Raw genomic sequence first — 17,010 nt, 5'->3', positions numbered from 1 at the left:
AAAGTCATTAGATCATTGAGTTGCAGATCCAAGGCTTCAGTGGATTCAAAGATTCAGAATACATTTATTATCAAAGTATTTATAAATTATACAACCTTGAGATTTGTCTGCTTACAGGCAGCCACAAAGCTAGATGCCCAAAAGATCCCAATTTAAAAAAAATTAAGATCAACACCCAAATCTGCGGAGCAAGAGGAGAAAAAATACATCATACAAACAATAGAAGCAAGCAACACCATTCCCGGCCAAAGTGTATAGACCCCGAATCCTCGGAGCAACCAGAGTCGGCCCAAATCCTTGATCTCAGTTCTTCATATAGCAGGGCTAATCACCAAGAAGCTTGCAGAGAAGAAGCATTTAACGGTGGGAGCAATCTCACAGCCTTAGTCCTGTGGTGAACAGAGAACATGTCAGGACAGTGACTGGAATCTGTGTTTAAATTGATAGGTGAATATGAAAAGCTCATGTATTTCTTCATTAATGAAATATATGCAACATGTAATGAGGACAAGTTGAAGTTATAATTTTTATTTAAGCCTTCCATTTCAAAGCTTAACACAGGCACTGGCAAGTCTTGCTGTATTATGATAGAATTAATAGGTAAATGTTACTCTAGAGCAGGGGTTCCCAACCTGGGGCCATTCATTCCATCATGGCTGATCCCAGATCCCATACACCTGCATACTCCATATCCTTTGACTGATCAGGAAACGATAAATTTCCACCTTAAATATACCCATGGACTTGGCCACCATCACAGTCTGTGGCAGAGCCTTCCACAGGTTCACTACTCTGGCCAAAAAAAATTACTCCTTACCTCTTTTCTCAAAAAGTCACCCCTCAATTTTGAGGCTGTGCCCTCTAGTTCTAGATACCCCACTGTAGGAAATATCCTCTCTACATCCACCCTATCTAGTCCTTTCCACATCCAATAGGTTTCAATGAGATCTCCACACATTCTTCTAAATTCCAGTGAGTACAGGCCCAAAGCTGCCAAACGCTCTTCATATGTTAACCCTTTCATTCCTGGAATCATCCTCGTGAACCTCCTCTGGGCTCTCCAATGTCATACATTCTTTCTGAGATAATGGGGCCCAAAACTGTTGACAATACTCCCAAGTATGGTCTAATTAATGTTACAAAGGCTCAGTATTATGTCTTTGCTTTTATATTCTATTCCCCTTGAAATAAATGCCAACATTGCATATGCCTTCTTTATCACACTCAACTTGTAAATTAACCACCCAAGAGTCTTGCACAAAGACTCCCAAGTCCCTCTACACCACCTCCAATGTTTGAACCTTCTCCCAATTTGAATAATAGTCTGCACTATTGTTTCTTTTACCAAAATGCATTATCATACATTTCTCAACACTATTCCATCTGCCACTTTCTTGCCCATTCTTCCAATTTGTCTTAAGTCCTGTTGCAATCACATTGCTTCCTCAGCACTACCTACTTCTCCACCTATCTTTGTACCATCCACAGATCCCTTCTTAATGGTATTGGTCCATGGCGTATAAAAAGGTTGAGAACCCCTACTCTAGGGAATAATAACCATATTTAGTATGTCATTAATTCTGGAAGTAACAATATTAAGTCTCACAATGGTAGAGCCTTAAAGTCAACGTGCATGTTGGGGCAAATTGGCTTTGACTTTAAAATATATAACTGGATAAATGGTGCAACGGTTAAAGAATTATTTAATCACAGAAACATTGATTCTGTTCAGAAATGAGATGAGTAATCCAATAGAGGCTAACTGAAGTTCAAGGATGATGTAACAGAAAAGATTTAAAGGTTTCAAGGAACAATAGTAGTCTTGAGAATTGGGAGAATTTTCAAAAGTAGCAAAGAATAACTAACAGAAACGCTGGAGGAACTCAGCAGATCAGGCAGCATCTATGGAGGGGAATAAGCAATTGACACTTTAAGCCAAAACCCTTTACCTCCTCTACCTATCACTTTCCATTTCTCATTTCATTTTCTTTCACCTGTCACCTGACAGGTACAAGAAATATTAGTGCTTACCCCCGCCAACTTCCTCTCCAGTCCTGATAAAGGGCCTCAGACTGAAGTGTCAACTGCTCATTTCCCTCTGTAAATGTTGCCTGTCTGAGACGTAAAAGATTTGGGATGGAGTGTGGTTTTTGATGGGCTCTAGATCATGGTCTGGGGAGATGGGGATGCTTTGCTATTGCTCGCATGCTGGGTGGTAGGATTTGATGCTTTCGCTGGAGCAAGTGGGGGGAGAGGAGGGTTGACGCTGAGTGTCGGAGGGGGGAGGCGGCTTTGGGGTTCAAACATTCTGTTATTCATTCTTTGATTTTTTTTCTGTTTGGTGGATGTCTGTGAAGAGTCAGGATTTCAGGTTGTATACTGTATATATTCTCTGATATTAAATTGAACCTGATGAACTCCGGCATCTTGGGAGTTGCTCTGGATTTCCAGTATTTACAGAATCTCTTGTGTAAAGGCTAACTAATATGCTGCTAAAATACAATGAAAATAAAATAGAAATATAAAATCAAATTAAGAAACTAATCAAAATTTAGAGTCTAAAGTCGGTCCCTTAGCAGCTGACATATTTAATTTGGAATAGGGGTTATGCGGGAAGCGTTGGTTTACAATTAAGTGTATCAAAAATAATTAGTAACTAAGCAGCGAATATGTGTTAATATATGAGGAAGTAGAATCTAAGGAAATGAATGGACTGAGGCTGGCAAACCTGGAACTGATGGCTTAGAGTCTAAGACCTTAAGACTTAGGAGCAGATTTAGGGCATTCAGTCTATCGAGTCTGCTGTGTCATTTCATAATAACTGATCCCAGATCGCATTCAACCCCATACACCTGCCCTCTCACCATATCCCTTAATGCCCCAACCAATCAGTAATCGATCAATTTCCACTATGAATATACCAATGGGCTTGGCCTCCACCCAATCTGAGGCAGAGCATTCCACAGGTTCACCAGTCTTTGGCTAAAAAAAATTCTTCCTTCTGAAAGGTTGCCCCTCAATTTTGAGGCTATGCCCTCTTGTTCAGGATACCCCCACCAGAGCTAACATCCTCTCTACACTATATTTAGTCCTTTGAAATAACCTGTGAATTAATCCTCTGGGAGTCTTGCACGAGGACTCCTAAGTCCCTTTGCACCTCTGATGTTTGAATTTTCTCCCCATTTAGAAAATAGCCTGTACTAGTGTTCCTTTTACCAAAATACATCATCATACATTAACCAACACTGTGTTCCATCTGCTGCTTTTTTGCCTATTCTTCCAATTTGTCTATGTCTTGCTGCAATTACATTGCTTCCTCAGCACTACCTACCCATCCACATATCTTCATATCATCCACAAACTTTGCCAAAAAACTTATCAATTCCATTATCTAAATCATTGACAAACAATATGAAAAGTAGTGGTCCCAATACTGACCTGTGAGGAACACCACTAGTCACTGGCAGCCAACCAAAAAAGGCCCCTTTTATTCCCACTCGCTGCCTCCTGCCTGTCAGCCATTCCGCTATCCATGCCAGTATCTTTCTGCAAAGGTATGTTCCAATGAGATGGAAAGAATGGTTGGGTACAGGAACCATGGTGTACAAAGGCTGTTGAAAAGCTAGTCAAGAAGAAAAGCTTACAAAAGGTTCAAAAAACTAGGTAATGATAGAGATCTAGAAAATTATAAGGCTAGCAAGAAGGATCTTAAGAATGAAATTAGGAGAGCTAGAAGGAGCCATGAGAAGGCCTTGGTGAGCAGGATTAAGGAAAACCCCAAGGCATTCTACAAGTATGTGAAGAGCAAGAGGATAAGACCAATCGAGTGTTACAGTGGAAAAGCGTGTATGGGAACAGAGGAGGTAGCAGAGGTACTTAATGAACACTTTGCTTCAGTATTCACTATGGAAAAAGACATTGGTGATTGTTGGGATGACTTACAACGGACCGAAAGGCTTGAGCATATTGACATTAAGGATAAAGGATGTGCTGGAGCTTTTGGAAAGCATTAAGTTGGATAAGTCACCGAGACTGACAAGAGAAGTTAAGGCTAAAATAAAAGCAAAAGAGGCAGCGTACAAGGAAGCAAAAATTAGCGTGAAAACTGAGGACTGGAGGAATTTTTTAAAAATTACAGAAGGAAACTAAGAAAGTCATTAGGAAAGAAAAGATGAATTATGAAAGGAAATTGGCAATTAACATAAAAAAAGGACACTAAGATTTTTTAAAAATATATTAAGAGTAAAAGAGTGACATGGGTAGATAAAGGACCGATTGAAAATGATGCTGGAGAAATTATAATGGGAGATGGCAGAGGAACTAAGTGAGCATTTTGCATCAGTCTTCACAGTGATATTAGCAACATGCCTGATAGCCAGAGGTCTCAGGGAATAGAATTAGGTACAGTCAAGATTACTAGAGAGAAAGTGCTTGAGAAGTTAAATGGACTAAGGATAGATAGGTCTCCCGGACCGGATGAAGTGCATCCATGGGTTCTGAAGGAGGTGGCTTTGGAGATTGTGGAGGCATTGGAAATAATCTTCCAGGAATCAGTAGACTCTGGCACGGTTCTGGAGGACTGGAGGGTCACAAATGTGGTTGTTTGTTTAAGAAAAGGGGGAGGCAGCAAAAAGAAAATTACAGACCTATTAGTCTGACATCAGTAGTTGGAAAGTTATTGGAGTCGATCCTCAAGGATGAGATTATGAATTACCTTGAGGTGCATGACAAAATAGGCCCAAGCCAACATGATTTCATGAAGGGAAGATCCTGCCTCACCAACCTATTGGAATTTTTTGAGATAATCTCAAATAAGTTTGACAATGGAGAGGCTGTGGATGTTGTGTATTTGGATTTTCAAAAGGCCACATAAGAGGCTGCTTAATAAGATGAGGGCCCATGGAATTACAGGAAGGATATTGGAATGGGTGGAGCATTGGCTGATAGGCAGAAAACAACGGGGATCCAATTCTGGCTGGTTGCCGGTTACTAGTGGTGTTCTGCAGGGGTCGGTGTTGGGGCCTCTTTTTACACTGTATAACGATGATTTAGATTATGGATTAAATGGTTTTGTGGCTAAATTTGTGGATGACACCAAGATAGGTGGAGGAGCAGGAAGTATTGAAGAAACGGAATAGTTGCAGAGAGACCTGGTCAGTTTAGGAGAGTGGGCAAAAAAATGGCAGATGAGATACAATGTCCAAAAATCAGAAGTGCAAAGGGACTTGGGGGTCCTAGTGCAGGATACCGTAAAGATTAACCACCAGGTTGGATTGGCAGTAAGGAAAGCAAATGCTATGTTGGCATTCATTTCAAGAGGAATAGTGTATAAAAGGAGGTATTGATGAGGCTCTAAGAATTTATTAATTAATATTATTTATACTCCTTCACCCAAAATACCAGAATGTATCATTTCCTTAGATGTTGAAAAAGCATTTGATAGAGTTGAATGCCCATATTTATTTAATACGTTGCAGCATTTTAATTTTAGTTTGAAATTTATATCATGGATTAAATTAATATACTACAAACCCTTGGCTTCAGTCTTTACCAATAATCAAAGATCTCCTTTTTTTCAGTTATTCCATGGTACAAGGCAAGGCTGTCCTTTAAGTCCTTTATTATTTGACATTGTTTTGGAACCTTTAGCTATAGCCATTCATGAATCACCTAATATTTTGTGTATTACTCGTGGGGAGGGGACATATATCATTATATGCTGATGATTTGTTACTATACATATCCGACCCTGAGAGATCTATTCCTGCTATTTCATCCTTGCTTACTCAGTTTAGTAACTTTTCTGGTTATAAATTGAATTTTAATAAGAGCGAGTTATTTCCATTAAATATGCAAGTTCCAATTTATAAACATTTACCATTTAAAGTTGTCACAGATTATTTTACTTATTTAGGTATTAAAATTACCAAAAAACATAAAGATTTATTTGAAGTTAATTTCTTACCTTTAATTGACCAAATTAAGCAACTCGTTACCAGGTGGTCTCCATTATCTTTGTCATTGGTTGGTCGAATTAATGCTATTAAGGTGCTGTAGGTTTTTTATGTTTCTAGATTTGTCAGACAAAATTTCCCTTCACAAAACCATGCTGACTTTGACTTATTTTATCATTAGTCTCCAAATACCTCAAAACTTCATCTTTCATAATGGATTCCAACACTTTCCCAACCATTTAGGTTAGGCCAGTTGGCCTATAATTTCCTGTCTTTTGTCTGCCTCCCTTCTTAAAGAGTGGAGTGACAGTTGCAATTTTCCAATCTTCCAGGACCATGCCAGAATCAACTGATTCTTTAAAGATCATGAGCAATGCATCTGTTATCTCTTCAGCAATCTCTTTCAGGACCCTTGGATGTAGTCCATCTGGTCCAGGTGACTTATCCACCTTAAGACCTTTCATTTTGCTTAGCATTTTTTCCTTTGTAATAGCAATGGCACTCACTCCTGCTCCCTGACACTCACGGACCTCTGGCACACCGCTAGTGTGTTCCACAGTGAAGACTGAAGCAAAGTACTTACCAAGTACATCTGCTATTTCTTTGCACCCCCGCCCCCATTATTACCTCTCCAGCATAATTTTCCAGTGGTCCAATATCAACTCTTACCTCCCATTTATTCTTTATGTAACTGAAAATTCTTTTAGTGTCCTGCTTTAGATTATCGGCTAGATTGCCCTCATATTTCATCTTTTCCTTTTATAGCTTTTTAGTTGCCTTTTGTTGCATTTTAAAAGCATCCCAATCATTCAACTTCCCACTCACTTTTACTATCTTATATACCCTTTCTTTGACTTTTATGCAGTCCTTAACTTCTCCTGTCCTAAGGTCAGCCACGTTGCCTAGCCCTGCCATTTGAGAACTTCTTTTGTGGGACGTATCTATCCTGCACCTTGAGAACTATTCCCAGAAACTTCAGCCATCTCTGTTCTGTCATCATCCCTAGCAGTATCCTCCTCCAATCCCCTGGGCAAGCTCCTCTCTCATGTCTCTGTGATTTTCTATATTCCATTGTGACACTGATACATGTGACCTGTTCTTCTGCCTCTCAAACTGCAGTATGAATTCAATCATATTATGATCACTGCCTTCTAAGTGCTTCTTTACATTAAGATCCCTAATAAAATTGGGTTATTACACAACACCTAATCTAAGATGGTCTTTCCCCTTGTAGGCTCAAGCACAAGCTGCACTGAAAAGCCATCTCATCGGGAATTCATCAAATTCCCTCTCTTGCAATCTGACACCAACTTGGTTTTCCCAATCCTCTTGCATATTGAAGTCCCACATTAAAATTTTGACATTATGCTTATTACATGCCCTTTGCAAACTCAACCCCACATCTTAGCTACTATTTGGAGGCTTATATATGATTCCCATAATGTTTTTTTCATCCTTCCAGTTTCTTAACTTAAAAATTGTAACCTAAGGTTCTAGAAAAGGATTGAATTTATTACTTACAATCTTCACACACTAGGAGTAAAAATCTTTACATTACATCTCCATCAAAATGTGCAATGTGCAATTTATAATAATTTGTAATAAGTAATATGTACAACAGGACAGTCAGTGTAGTATAGAAATCAATTGTATCAACGTGAATTAATCAGTCTGATGGCCTGGTGGAAGAAGCTGTCCTGGAGCCCGTTGGTCCTGGCTTTTATGCTGCGGTACCGTTTCCCAGATGGTAGCAGTTGGAACAGTTTGTAGTTGGGGTGTCTCAGGTCCCTTGATCCTTTTGGCCCTTTTTATGCACCTGTCTCTGTAAATGTCCTGAACAGTGGGAAGTTCACTGGGCTGTCTGCACCACTCTCTGCAGAGTCCTGCGATTGAGGGAAGTGCAGTTCCCATACCAGGCAGTATGCTATATTGCATATATTGTTTTCATTCTGATAAACTGGTCATTTTCAATATGGCAATGCAGCCAGTCAGGATGCTCTTAGTTGTGCCCCTGTAGAAAGTCCTTAGGATTTGGGGACCCATATCAAACTTCTTCAACTGTCTGAGGTGAAAGACAGACAGTCAGACATACTTTATTGATCCCGAGGGAAATTGGGTTTCGTTACAACCAAGAATGGTGAAGAAATATAGCAATATAAAACCATAAGTAATTAAATTATAATAAGTTAATCGTGCCAAGTGGAAATAAGTCCAAATAAGTCCGGGACCAGCCTATTGGCTCAGGGTGTCTGACACTTTAAGGGAGGAGTTGTAAAGGAGCACTATTGTGCTTTTTTCACCACACAGCCAGTATGTACAGACCACATGAGATCCTCAGTGATGTGTATGCCAAAAGGAACTTAAAGCTGTTCACCCTTTCAGCCCCAGATCCATTGACGTCAATAGGGGCTAGACTGTCTCCGTTCCTTCTGTAGTCCACGACCAGCTCCTTTGTTTTTGCAACATCGAGGGAGAGGTTGTTTTCTTGACACCACTGTGTCAGGGTGATGACTTCTCTGTAAGCGAAGGCGACTGCTAGGATGGTGAAAAGCATTGGTTGTAAACTTAAATTCCCAGCATGCTGGAAACATCCCAATAATTAGGAAAAGTACAAATGTAATATCACCATTCAACAAGGAGAAAATAGTTCAGCCTAATATATTTATGGGAAAAGGCTAAGCCTATACTTCAGAAAGTTATGAAGGTCATTACAGAAATGACGATGGGGTCAACGATTCGGCAGTGTCAACATGGTATTATCAAGGGGAAATGGCTTTCTTTATACCTTTGAGGATGTAAATAGGAAGTGTGATAAAAGGGAGTCACTAATGAGAGTATATCTGAAAAGCAATTTGATAATGTGCTTGTGAAAGGTTACTAAACAATGGTTTGTGAAGTTTAGAGTAACATTGCATATATTATTTTCATTCCAATAAGCTGATGATTTTCAATATGGCAAACTGTTTCTGGGATCAATGTTCAGCCTTCAGCTAACATTTAAATTTAAGTACAGGTGTGCAGTTAGCAAGCATTCACTTGGTGAATCTTTGTTACATTTTAAATTTAAAGTTAAATTAGTTTAATTTAATTTAATTTGTCCCTTAAAATTTAATTTGCTCCAATAAACATCTTCGCAAATTTCAAGCACAGGGCAATGAAAACCATTAACACTTGGATTTTTCATGGGATTAATGGGAAAGGATGTGAAATAGGGGAAAGATGTATTTCAAGTTAAAATACCTTTTAAAGGAGATTCTTTAAGTACCCTCCACATGTCTGAAGTGCACTTGCCAGAGAAAAGGTGTTCCCAATTAATGCTTCTTAGTTCCTGTCTAATGCCCTTGCAATTTACCCTACTCCAATTTAAAACTCTCCCACAAGGACCATACCTATCCTTATCTTTAGCTATCCTGAAAGATAAGGACATGTGGTCACTATTTGTTGACCCACTGAAAGGTCAGTCACATGGCCAAGGTCATTACCAACACCAGGTCCAGTACGCCCCTCCTTCCTGGATACACTTAACAAACTCTGCCCCATTTAAACCTTTTATACTAAGAAAGTCCCACTTTATATAAGGTTCCACACAGTAGGCTTATTCAGAAAGTCAGAAGGCATGGAATCCAGGAAAGTTTGGCCAGGTGGATTCAGAATTGGCTTGCCTGCAGAAAGCAGAGGGTCATGGTGGAGGGAATACGTTGGGATTGGAGGGTTGTGACTAGTGGTGTCCCACAAGGATCGGTTCTGGGACCTCTAATTTTCGTGATTTTTATTAACGACCTGAATGTGGGGGTAGAAGGGTGCATTGGCAAGTTTGCAGAGGACACAAAGGTTGGTGGCATTGTGGATAGTGTTGAGGATTGTCGAAGATTGCAGACAGACATTGATAGGATGCAGAAGTGGGCTAAGAAGTGGCAGATGGAGTTCAACCTGGAGAAGTGTGAGGTGGTACACTTTGGAAGGACAAGCTTCAAGGCAGAGTACAAAGTAAATGGCAGGATACTTGGTAGTGTGGAGGAGCAGAGGGATCTGAAGGTACATGTCCACAGATCCCTGAAAGTTACCTCACAGGTAGATAGGGTAGTTAAGAAAGCTTATGAGGTGTTAGCTTTCATAAATCAAGGGATAGAGCTTAAGAGTCCTGAGGTAATGATGCAGCTCTATAAAACTCTGGTTAGGCCACACTTGGAGTACTGTGTCCAGTTCTGGTCACCTCACTATAGGAAGGATGTGGAAACATTGGAAAGGATACAGAGGAGATTTACCAGGAAGCTGCCTGGTTTAGAGAGTATGCATTATGATCAGAGATTAAGAGAGCTAGGGCTTTACTCTTTGGAGAGGAGGTTGAGAGGAGACATGATAAAGGTATACAAGATATTAAGAGGAATAGATAGAGTGGACAGCCAGCGCCTCTTCCCCAGGGCACCACTGCTCAGTATAAGAGGACATGACTTTAAGGTGTTACATACCCCGTAACTGGGTCACTTACCAGCAAAGGTAGAGAGGTCCGTTGAAGTCTGATGGTACTATTTTTAACAGTATTTATTGATAAAATACACAAAAATAATATCAATGCAAACATACAGATAATATACGTCATCAATACTAAATCTAAAAGCGCGGGTATAATAATAATCAATAAGAAATAGCTCTATCGTTGTCTAGGGGATAATGTATTGTCCGATGGAAATATAAAAGTCACTCAAGTTCATTCAAGCTGCAGCTTTTGGTTGGCGAGAGAGACGGAGGTTTAGAACTTGCCCGGTTTTCCGTTTTATGATGTCGATCCTTCGAAATGGCATCGGTGGTGATCTCTTCCTTAGCTAAGCCGCCTTCCGTGGTAGGGCCTCAATTCCGGGGCAACGGGAAAGGACACACGTGGGCCTTCCACCGGCTATCGCTATTAAACGCTGTCACGGTAGTTCTAGCGTTTCTCTGGTGCGTCTGAGGGGCTGTTCCCCAGACCCTCTTTTATCCTGACTCACAGGGTCTCAGATGTCAATCAGGGTGGAATGATGCCATCCCCCAACCAGCTCACGTTGCCTGAGGGCTTCCATGAAGTACAGCACACAATACACAATTCTGTCTCCAAGAGACAACGACCTGTTCCGTGGCTTTGTATCGCTGGGGCCAGGACATTCCAAACGTCTCTCTCTCATTTCCTGGGTCTCCTGACCTGACTTAATAGCGATCTTGCGATTCTCAAAAAGGAGGGGGGGGGGGAGCACAGGCGTAACAAAGGTAAGGGGAGGGAAGTTCAAGGGGGATATTAGAGGAGGGTTTTTTTCTCAGAGAGTGGTTGGTGCGTGGAATGCACTGCCTGAGTCAGTGGTGGAGGCAGATACACTGGTGAAATTTAAGAAACCACTAGACAGGTATATGGAGGAATTTAAGGTGGGGGGATATATGAGAGGCAGGGTTTAAGGATCAGCACAACAGTGTGGGCCGAAGAGCCTGTACTGTGCTGTATTGTTCAATGTTCTATATTAGGGAAATTGAAATCCCCCATGACAACAACCCTATTATTTTTACACATTTCCTTAATCTGATTACATATCTTTTCCTCAATATCCCAGAGGCTACTAGAGGGGTCTGCAGTACAATATCATCCGCGTGATTGCACCCTTGCTATTCCTGAGCTCCACCCAAAGGGACTCCGAGTCTAACTCATTCATTGTGTCTCCCCTGAATGCAGCTGTGACATTGTCCCTAATTAGTAGTGCAAATTTTCCCTGCCCTGTCTTTACTAAAACTTTGAAAATCTGGCACATTAATCACTCATTCCTGCCCCTCTCTCAACCAACAGCTATAACATCATAGTTCCATGTACTGATCCATGCTCTAAGTTAATCACTGTTCCCCATAATACTCTTAGCATTAAAATATACACACTTGAAACTATCCGGCCCATCATACCTGTTATTTTGATTTTCCCTTTCAGTACGTGCCCAGACATCTACCTCCTAGTTTGATCCCTTATTGACCTGGGGCTCCAGTTCCCATCCCCCTGCAAAACTAGTTTAAACTCTCTCAAATCGCATCAGCAAACCTCCTGGCCATGATATTGGTTCCCCTCCAGTTCAGGTGCAACTGCCCCTCTTGAACAGGTCACCCCTTCCCCAGAAAAGGTTCCCATAATCCAAGAACTTGAAACCCTGTCCCCTGCACCATCTCCACAGCCATTCATTCATCCTTACTATCACCCCTTTCCTACCTGCACCGGCCCATGGCACAGGGAGTAACCTGGAGATTACAACCTTGAAGGTCCTTCTCTTCAGCCTCTTTCAAACTCTTTATATACTCACTGTGTAGAACTTCTTCCCTTTTTCTGCCCCTGTCATTGGTGCCAAAATGCAACAGAACCTCTAGCTGTTCCCCCTCCCCTTTGTGAAGTTGTTAACCAGTCTGGCAATCCTAGTCCTGATGCTCCTGTACGTCCTTCCTGACAGTAGTGGGTTAAAGAGATTGAGGGATGGGTTGTAACAATACTTTGGGCCCTTTGTCTGCAACGTTTCCGGTAAATGTCACAGATAGTGGGGAGGGAGAGCCCGGTTACTTTTTTGCCAGTTTGTACTATCTTCTGTGGGATCTTGTAGACTGATGCCTTGCATCTTCCTGACCACGCGGTGATGCAGCCATAAAGGACACTGTCAAAGATGCTCCGGTAGAAAGTTGTTAGAATGGGGACAGGGAGCCTTGCATGCCTCACTCTCCTCAAAGTAGATGCTGCCGTGCCTTCTTGACTAACGAGGAGGTGTGGAGTCCAGGTTAGATTGTCCATTATGTGCATACCAAGGAACTTTGTGCTCTTTACTCCCTCTACAGCACAGCCATTGATGTGCAATGGAGAGTGAGCAACAATCATCTTTTATCTCATCCACGTTGAGATTCAGATTGCTGTTCTCACAAGCCTCTCTACCTCCTCTCTAGATGCTGATTCATCATTGATGCTGATGAGGCCAACCAGCCTCTGTAGTATCATCAGCGAGCTTGGTGATGCAGTTTGAGCTGAATCTGGCAGTGCAGTCATGAGCCAGCAGCATGGACAGCTAGGGGTGGAGCACACAGCCCTATATTATCTGGCAACTAAGGCCAGTTAAATGAATGACTTGTTAGTTCCAGCTTGTCAATCCGAGTATGATTGTTTTAGATATACTGTATCCTTACTAGGATCAGTATTTACTACCATCAATGGCTTTTACCCTATTGGATAAAAGTCTCATTGGGCCTCCTACTCTCTGAATTTTTATTGGGAACCTAACACTTGTCAATTAGCAGAGATAAGGCCCTTTGTTGATTAGGGTCGACAGTGGATGTTGTGTTCTAGCTGCCCTCACAAATCAGGGCAGTACGATATGGAGAGCAAACTGTTGCCCAAGCAGCAGACTCACCCTCTCCAGACAGCTGATGAATCCAATGGAACAGCAGAGACTGATGGAATTTGGCACGAGTTGCTAGTCAGCGCTGAACTCAATGTAGGGCCGCCTTTCAGCCTCCATCTCCGGATTTTTCCTCAGGTTTACCCACCGGGCAGAAGAGATTTGAGATCGGAGTTTTCCTTCTTGATGAGCTGCCAACCGTGGCTGATGAGCCCCATCTACCCAAAGCGACGGTTTTAAGGCACCAGTAACCTGCCTTCACCCTGTCTTCTGTCAGTTCCGCCAGGCTTAGTAGCTAAGCCCCATGTGAAGGTCAGGAGATGAAGTTGTTTGTCAGAGGCTATTTGAGATACACACCATTGGGAGCATTTAATGGACAATGGGAGCTTATCCCCACTACTCCCCCCAGCTATGACAAACTAAAGAAACAGGTACATCAAATAATCTGGGGTGGTGGGGGGGGGGGGGGGGCAGAGGGAGTTGCCAGATGAAGTAAGGATGGGAAAACATTCAGATATCTTTTTCTGGTTTTATTCCTATCAAACTAAGTAATTGGCAAGCCATTTAAACCCAGGTGTTCAGAGAGATCTGGATATCCTCATACAAGGAATAAAGTTAACAAATAAAACAAGTGGCCTTCATTCCAAAGAGCTGGAGTGCAAGAATAACAACGCCTTGCTACAGTTGAGAGATTACACAGGGATTGAAGGATTACACAGGCTGAATACAGTTTTGATCTCAAGTGCCCCCTTCCTGGATTAAGTGCACATCCTTTGGATCGCTTAATATTTAAAAATCTTTAATTTGCAAAACCTTCACAACCCTCTTGGAAAGAAAATTTGAAAATATCAAAGCTTTGTATAAATTTCCTTTCATCGGTGTGCTATTCTGGTCAATCCATTAATTTCACACTGATCCCGGGACAGCTTCTTCCACCAGGCCATCAGACTGATTAATTCACGCTGACACAATTGTATTTCTAAGCTATATTGACTATTGTGTCGTATACCTTACTGTACATACTATTTATTACAAATTACTATAATTTGCACATTGCATTTAGACGGAGATTTTTACTCCTCATGTACGTGAAGTATGTAAGAAATAAAGTGAATTCGATTCAATTTGTCCAGTGTATTGTAATTTCTTTTAAATCATTAGAAATGCAAAACGGTAAAATCTTCCCTACAACAAATGTTAATAGTCTGTTTACAGTGAGAAGGCTATCATGGTGACCTCCAAGTTTACCCTCGGTTGTGAATAATCGCCGACAAAAAGAGTTTAATGTATTTCTGTGTGGTGTGCATTTTTGCGGCAAATAAAGAAAAATTAAGAAAGGGCAAAATTTAAACAGCGTAGAACGGAACGCGTCAGACCAATCCACCTGCAGAGGATGAAATACATCAATACATCACTCATAGTGCGGCAGTATCCTCGGCAGAAAGGACGCAATTTTAACAAGGAAGGTTTTCAGCAACGTAATGACACTGATCACTGAAGCTGAGTAAAGTAACGTTTGTGTATGCAAGTGCGATAAATAAAACACCCATCTGGCTTGACGATAAACCTCACTGAGCCGACTTCACTGCCCACCTCCATAGACGCTGCCTGAGACAAGAGCGATGGCGTGCCCGATTCGCGGTGGCACCAGGCGGAAGTGTCCGAGGGAACCTCTCGGTGAGACACCGAGCGGAAGTAGCGTGCAATCGACCGGCGGGATGGTGCAGACGCGGAGTGGCCGGCGGACTCTGGTCTCCTTGGTGAGTGCGGGGATGGCCTGGTGTCCCTCTCCGGTGCGGGGCAGGCTGGGGAGGAAGGACCGCACTTAGGTGTTTGCAGGCAGTGCAGCTGGAGCGGGAGGCAGCGAGTGCTCGTGGCCGGCGAGCCTTCAGCCTGTCCGCTCCATCTTATCTAAGGGCACCCGAAGTGTGGTCACTAGACATGTGTCAGCTTCAAACACGGGGGACCGACCCGAGTGGCAAATTTTTCATGTAGATAGTGGAGTGGCCAGTCGAGCTGTCAGAAGAAATGGTTGAGGCAGGCACAGTAGTATAATTTAAGAAGCACTTAGATAGGTTCATGGAGATATATAGATTGAACCCAGTAAATTGGAACGAAATGGGTGGGCACCGTCGTCGGCATGGACTGGTTGGACCGAAGGGATTGTATCCCTGCTATGACAACCAGCTCCTGCACACAGGAATGTGCTGGGGTACCCTGACTAGGGTAGGGTATAGGACAGGATATAATTCCTCCATGGGTCACGACCAGACACTTTTGTACAGTAACAAATAATCTGTTGGAGAATCTCAGCAGTTTGAGGAGCATCTTTTGGGCGGTAAGGAACTATTGACATTTGACTATCTCTGACCTGATGTTAGGTTTCAACCCAGAATGTGTCCCATTCCTTTTCCTCCCACTGACCCTGCTGGACCTGCTGAGGGCTTCCAGCAAATTTTTTTCTTGCTTCAAATTCCATCTGTAGTCTCTTAAGTCTTGGCTTGTGTACAGCCTGTACATAGGGTGAGTATTTGTAGGGCTGCAGGTATCTTCTGTAGCCAGGGAACTTGGTTTGCGACTGCATTTCAGGCTTGTGAACTGTTAGAGCTACAAATTGTTCAAAGGAACACTATCCTGCCTTACCCTGGGGAGGACGGAGGTGGAACAACTCTCCTGCTCTTCCTTGAAGTAGTGAGTTGGAATCTTCTTGTTATCACCTGGAGCAGTTGTGAGGTACAGTTTAATGGTAATGATCTCTAAGACGATACATGCCCCTCGTTCCTTTCTTTGCACTGCTGTATCAAGTACAGTGAGATGCGATGATGGTGACATGAGGACGCAGGTGCTGGGATCTGGAGGAGAGGTGATGCTGGGTACAGTTTGTGGATGATAAGCAGTTGGAATCAGGTGCGGGTAAGAAAGAAATTGGGAAACAGGAGACACAAGGGACTGCAGGTACTGGAATGTTGGGCTGGAGGAATGGTACAGACCTGATGCAGGGTTTCAACCCAAAATGATTTCATGTTCTCTCTCCCTCACCCTCTCCCCCTCCCCCTCCCAACTGATGGATAAAAGAGGGTTAGTTTGATGTGAGGAAAGTTTATTTTATTGTCAAAGTATACGTGTAGAATACAACTTCGGTATTTGTCTACTCCAGGTAGACACTGAATACAGAAACCCATGGGTCTTGATGAAAGGAAAGACATCACCTCCCCCTCACCTGCAGCAAAAAACAGCCACAAAAACAATCAGCGATCCTCCTCTCGTAGCAATCCCCGACCCCTTGGTCCAATAATCACATAAATCTCAGAATATGGGAGGCGTCATTTTGCTGCATATGAGGGGAGCTGCTGCACATATAACAATTACAGCACGGAAACAGGCCGTCTCAGCCCTTCTAGTCTGTGCTGAACGCTTACTCTCACCTAGTCCCACCAACCTGCACTCAGCCCATAACGCTCCATTCCTTTCCTGTCCATATACCTATCCAATTTTTTTTAAATGACAAAATCGAACTTGCCTCTACCACTTCTACTGGAAGCTCGTTCCACACAGCTACCACTCTCTGAGTAAAGAAGTTCCCCCTTGTGTTACCCCTAAACTTTTGCCCTTAACTCTCAACTCATGTCCTCTTGTTTGAATCTCCCCTACTCTCAATGGAAAAAGCCTATCCACGT

At 42.3% G+C, this 17,010-nt stretch overlaps 1 protein-coding gene and 1 long non-coding RNA gene across 2 annotated transcripts in view; one reads left to right on the top strand and one right to left on the bottom strand.

The window, feature by feature from the left end:
- Positions 1 to 45: 45 nt before the first annotated feature.
- Positions 46 to 14,964, bottom strand: LOC132401758 (uncharacterized). The gene is made up of 3 exons (XR_009514694.1): positions 14,927 to 14,964; positions 8,329 to 8,489; positions 46 to 389 (listed from the first exon to the last, which is right to left on the bottom strand). It is a non-coding gene; the product is annotated as an uncharacterized LOC132401758 (long non-coding RNA).
- dnttip2 (deoxynucleotidyltransferase, terminal, interacting protein 2) overlaps positions 14,540 to 17,010 on the top strand; it is a 26,293-nt gene continuing 23,822 nt past the window's right edge. The window contains exon 1 of the mRNA XM_059983930.1: positions 14,540 to 15,093. Coding sequence (XP_059839913.1) covers positions 14,956 to 15,093 — 138 coding nt within the window. The 5' untranslated portion in view covers positions 14,540 to 14,955. The remainder of the gene's footprint in view (positions 15,094 to 17,010) is intronic.

This window comes from Hypanus sabinus, chromosome 11 (assembly GCF_030144855.1).
Source record: "Hypanus sabinus isolate sHypSab1 chromosome 11, sHypSab1.hap1, whole genome shotgun sequence".
Classification (NCBI taxonomy): Eukaryota; Metazoa; Chordata; class Chondrichthyes; order Myliobatiformes; family Dasyatidae; genus Hypanus; species Hypanus sabinus.
Note: the sequence above shows the minus strand (reverse complement) of the source record. Positions and strands in the feature narration are given on the sequence as shown.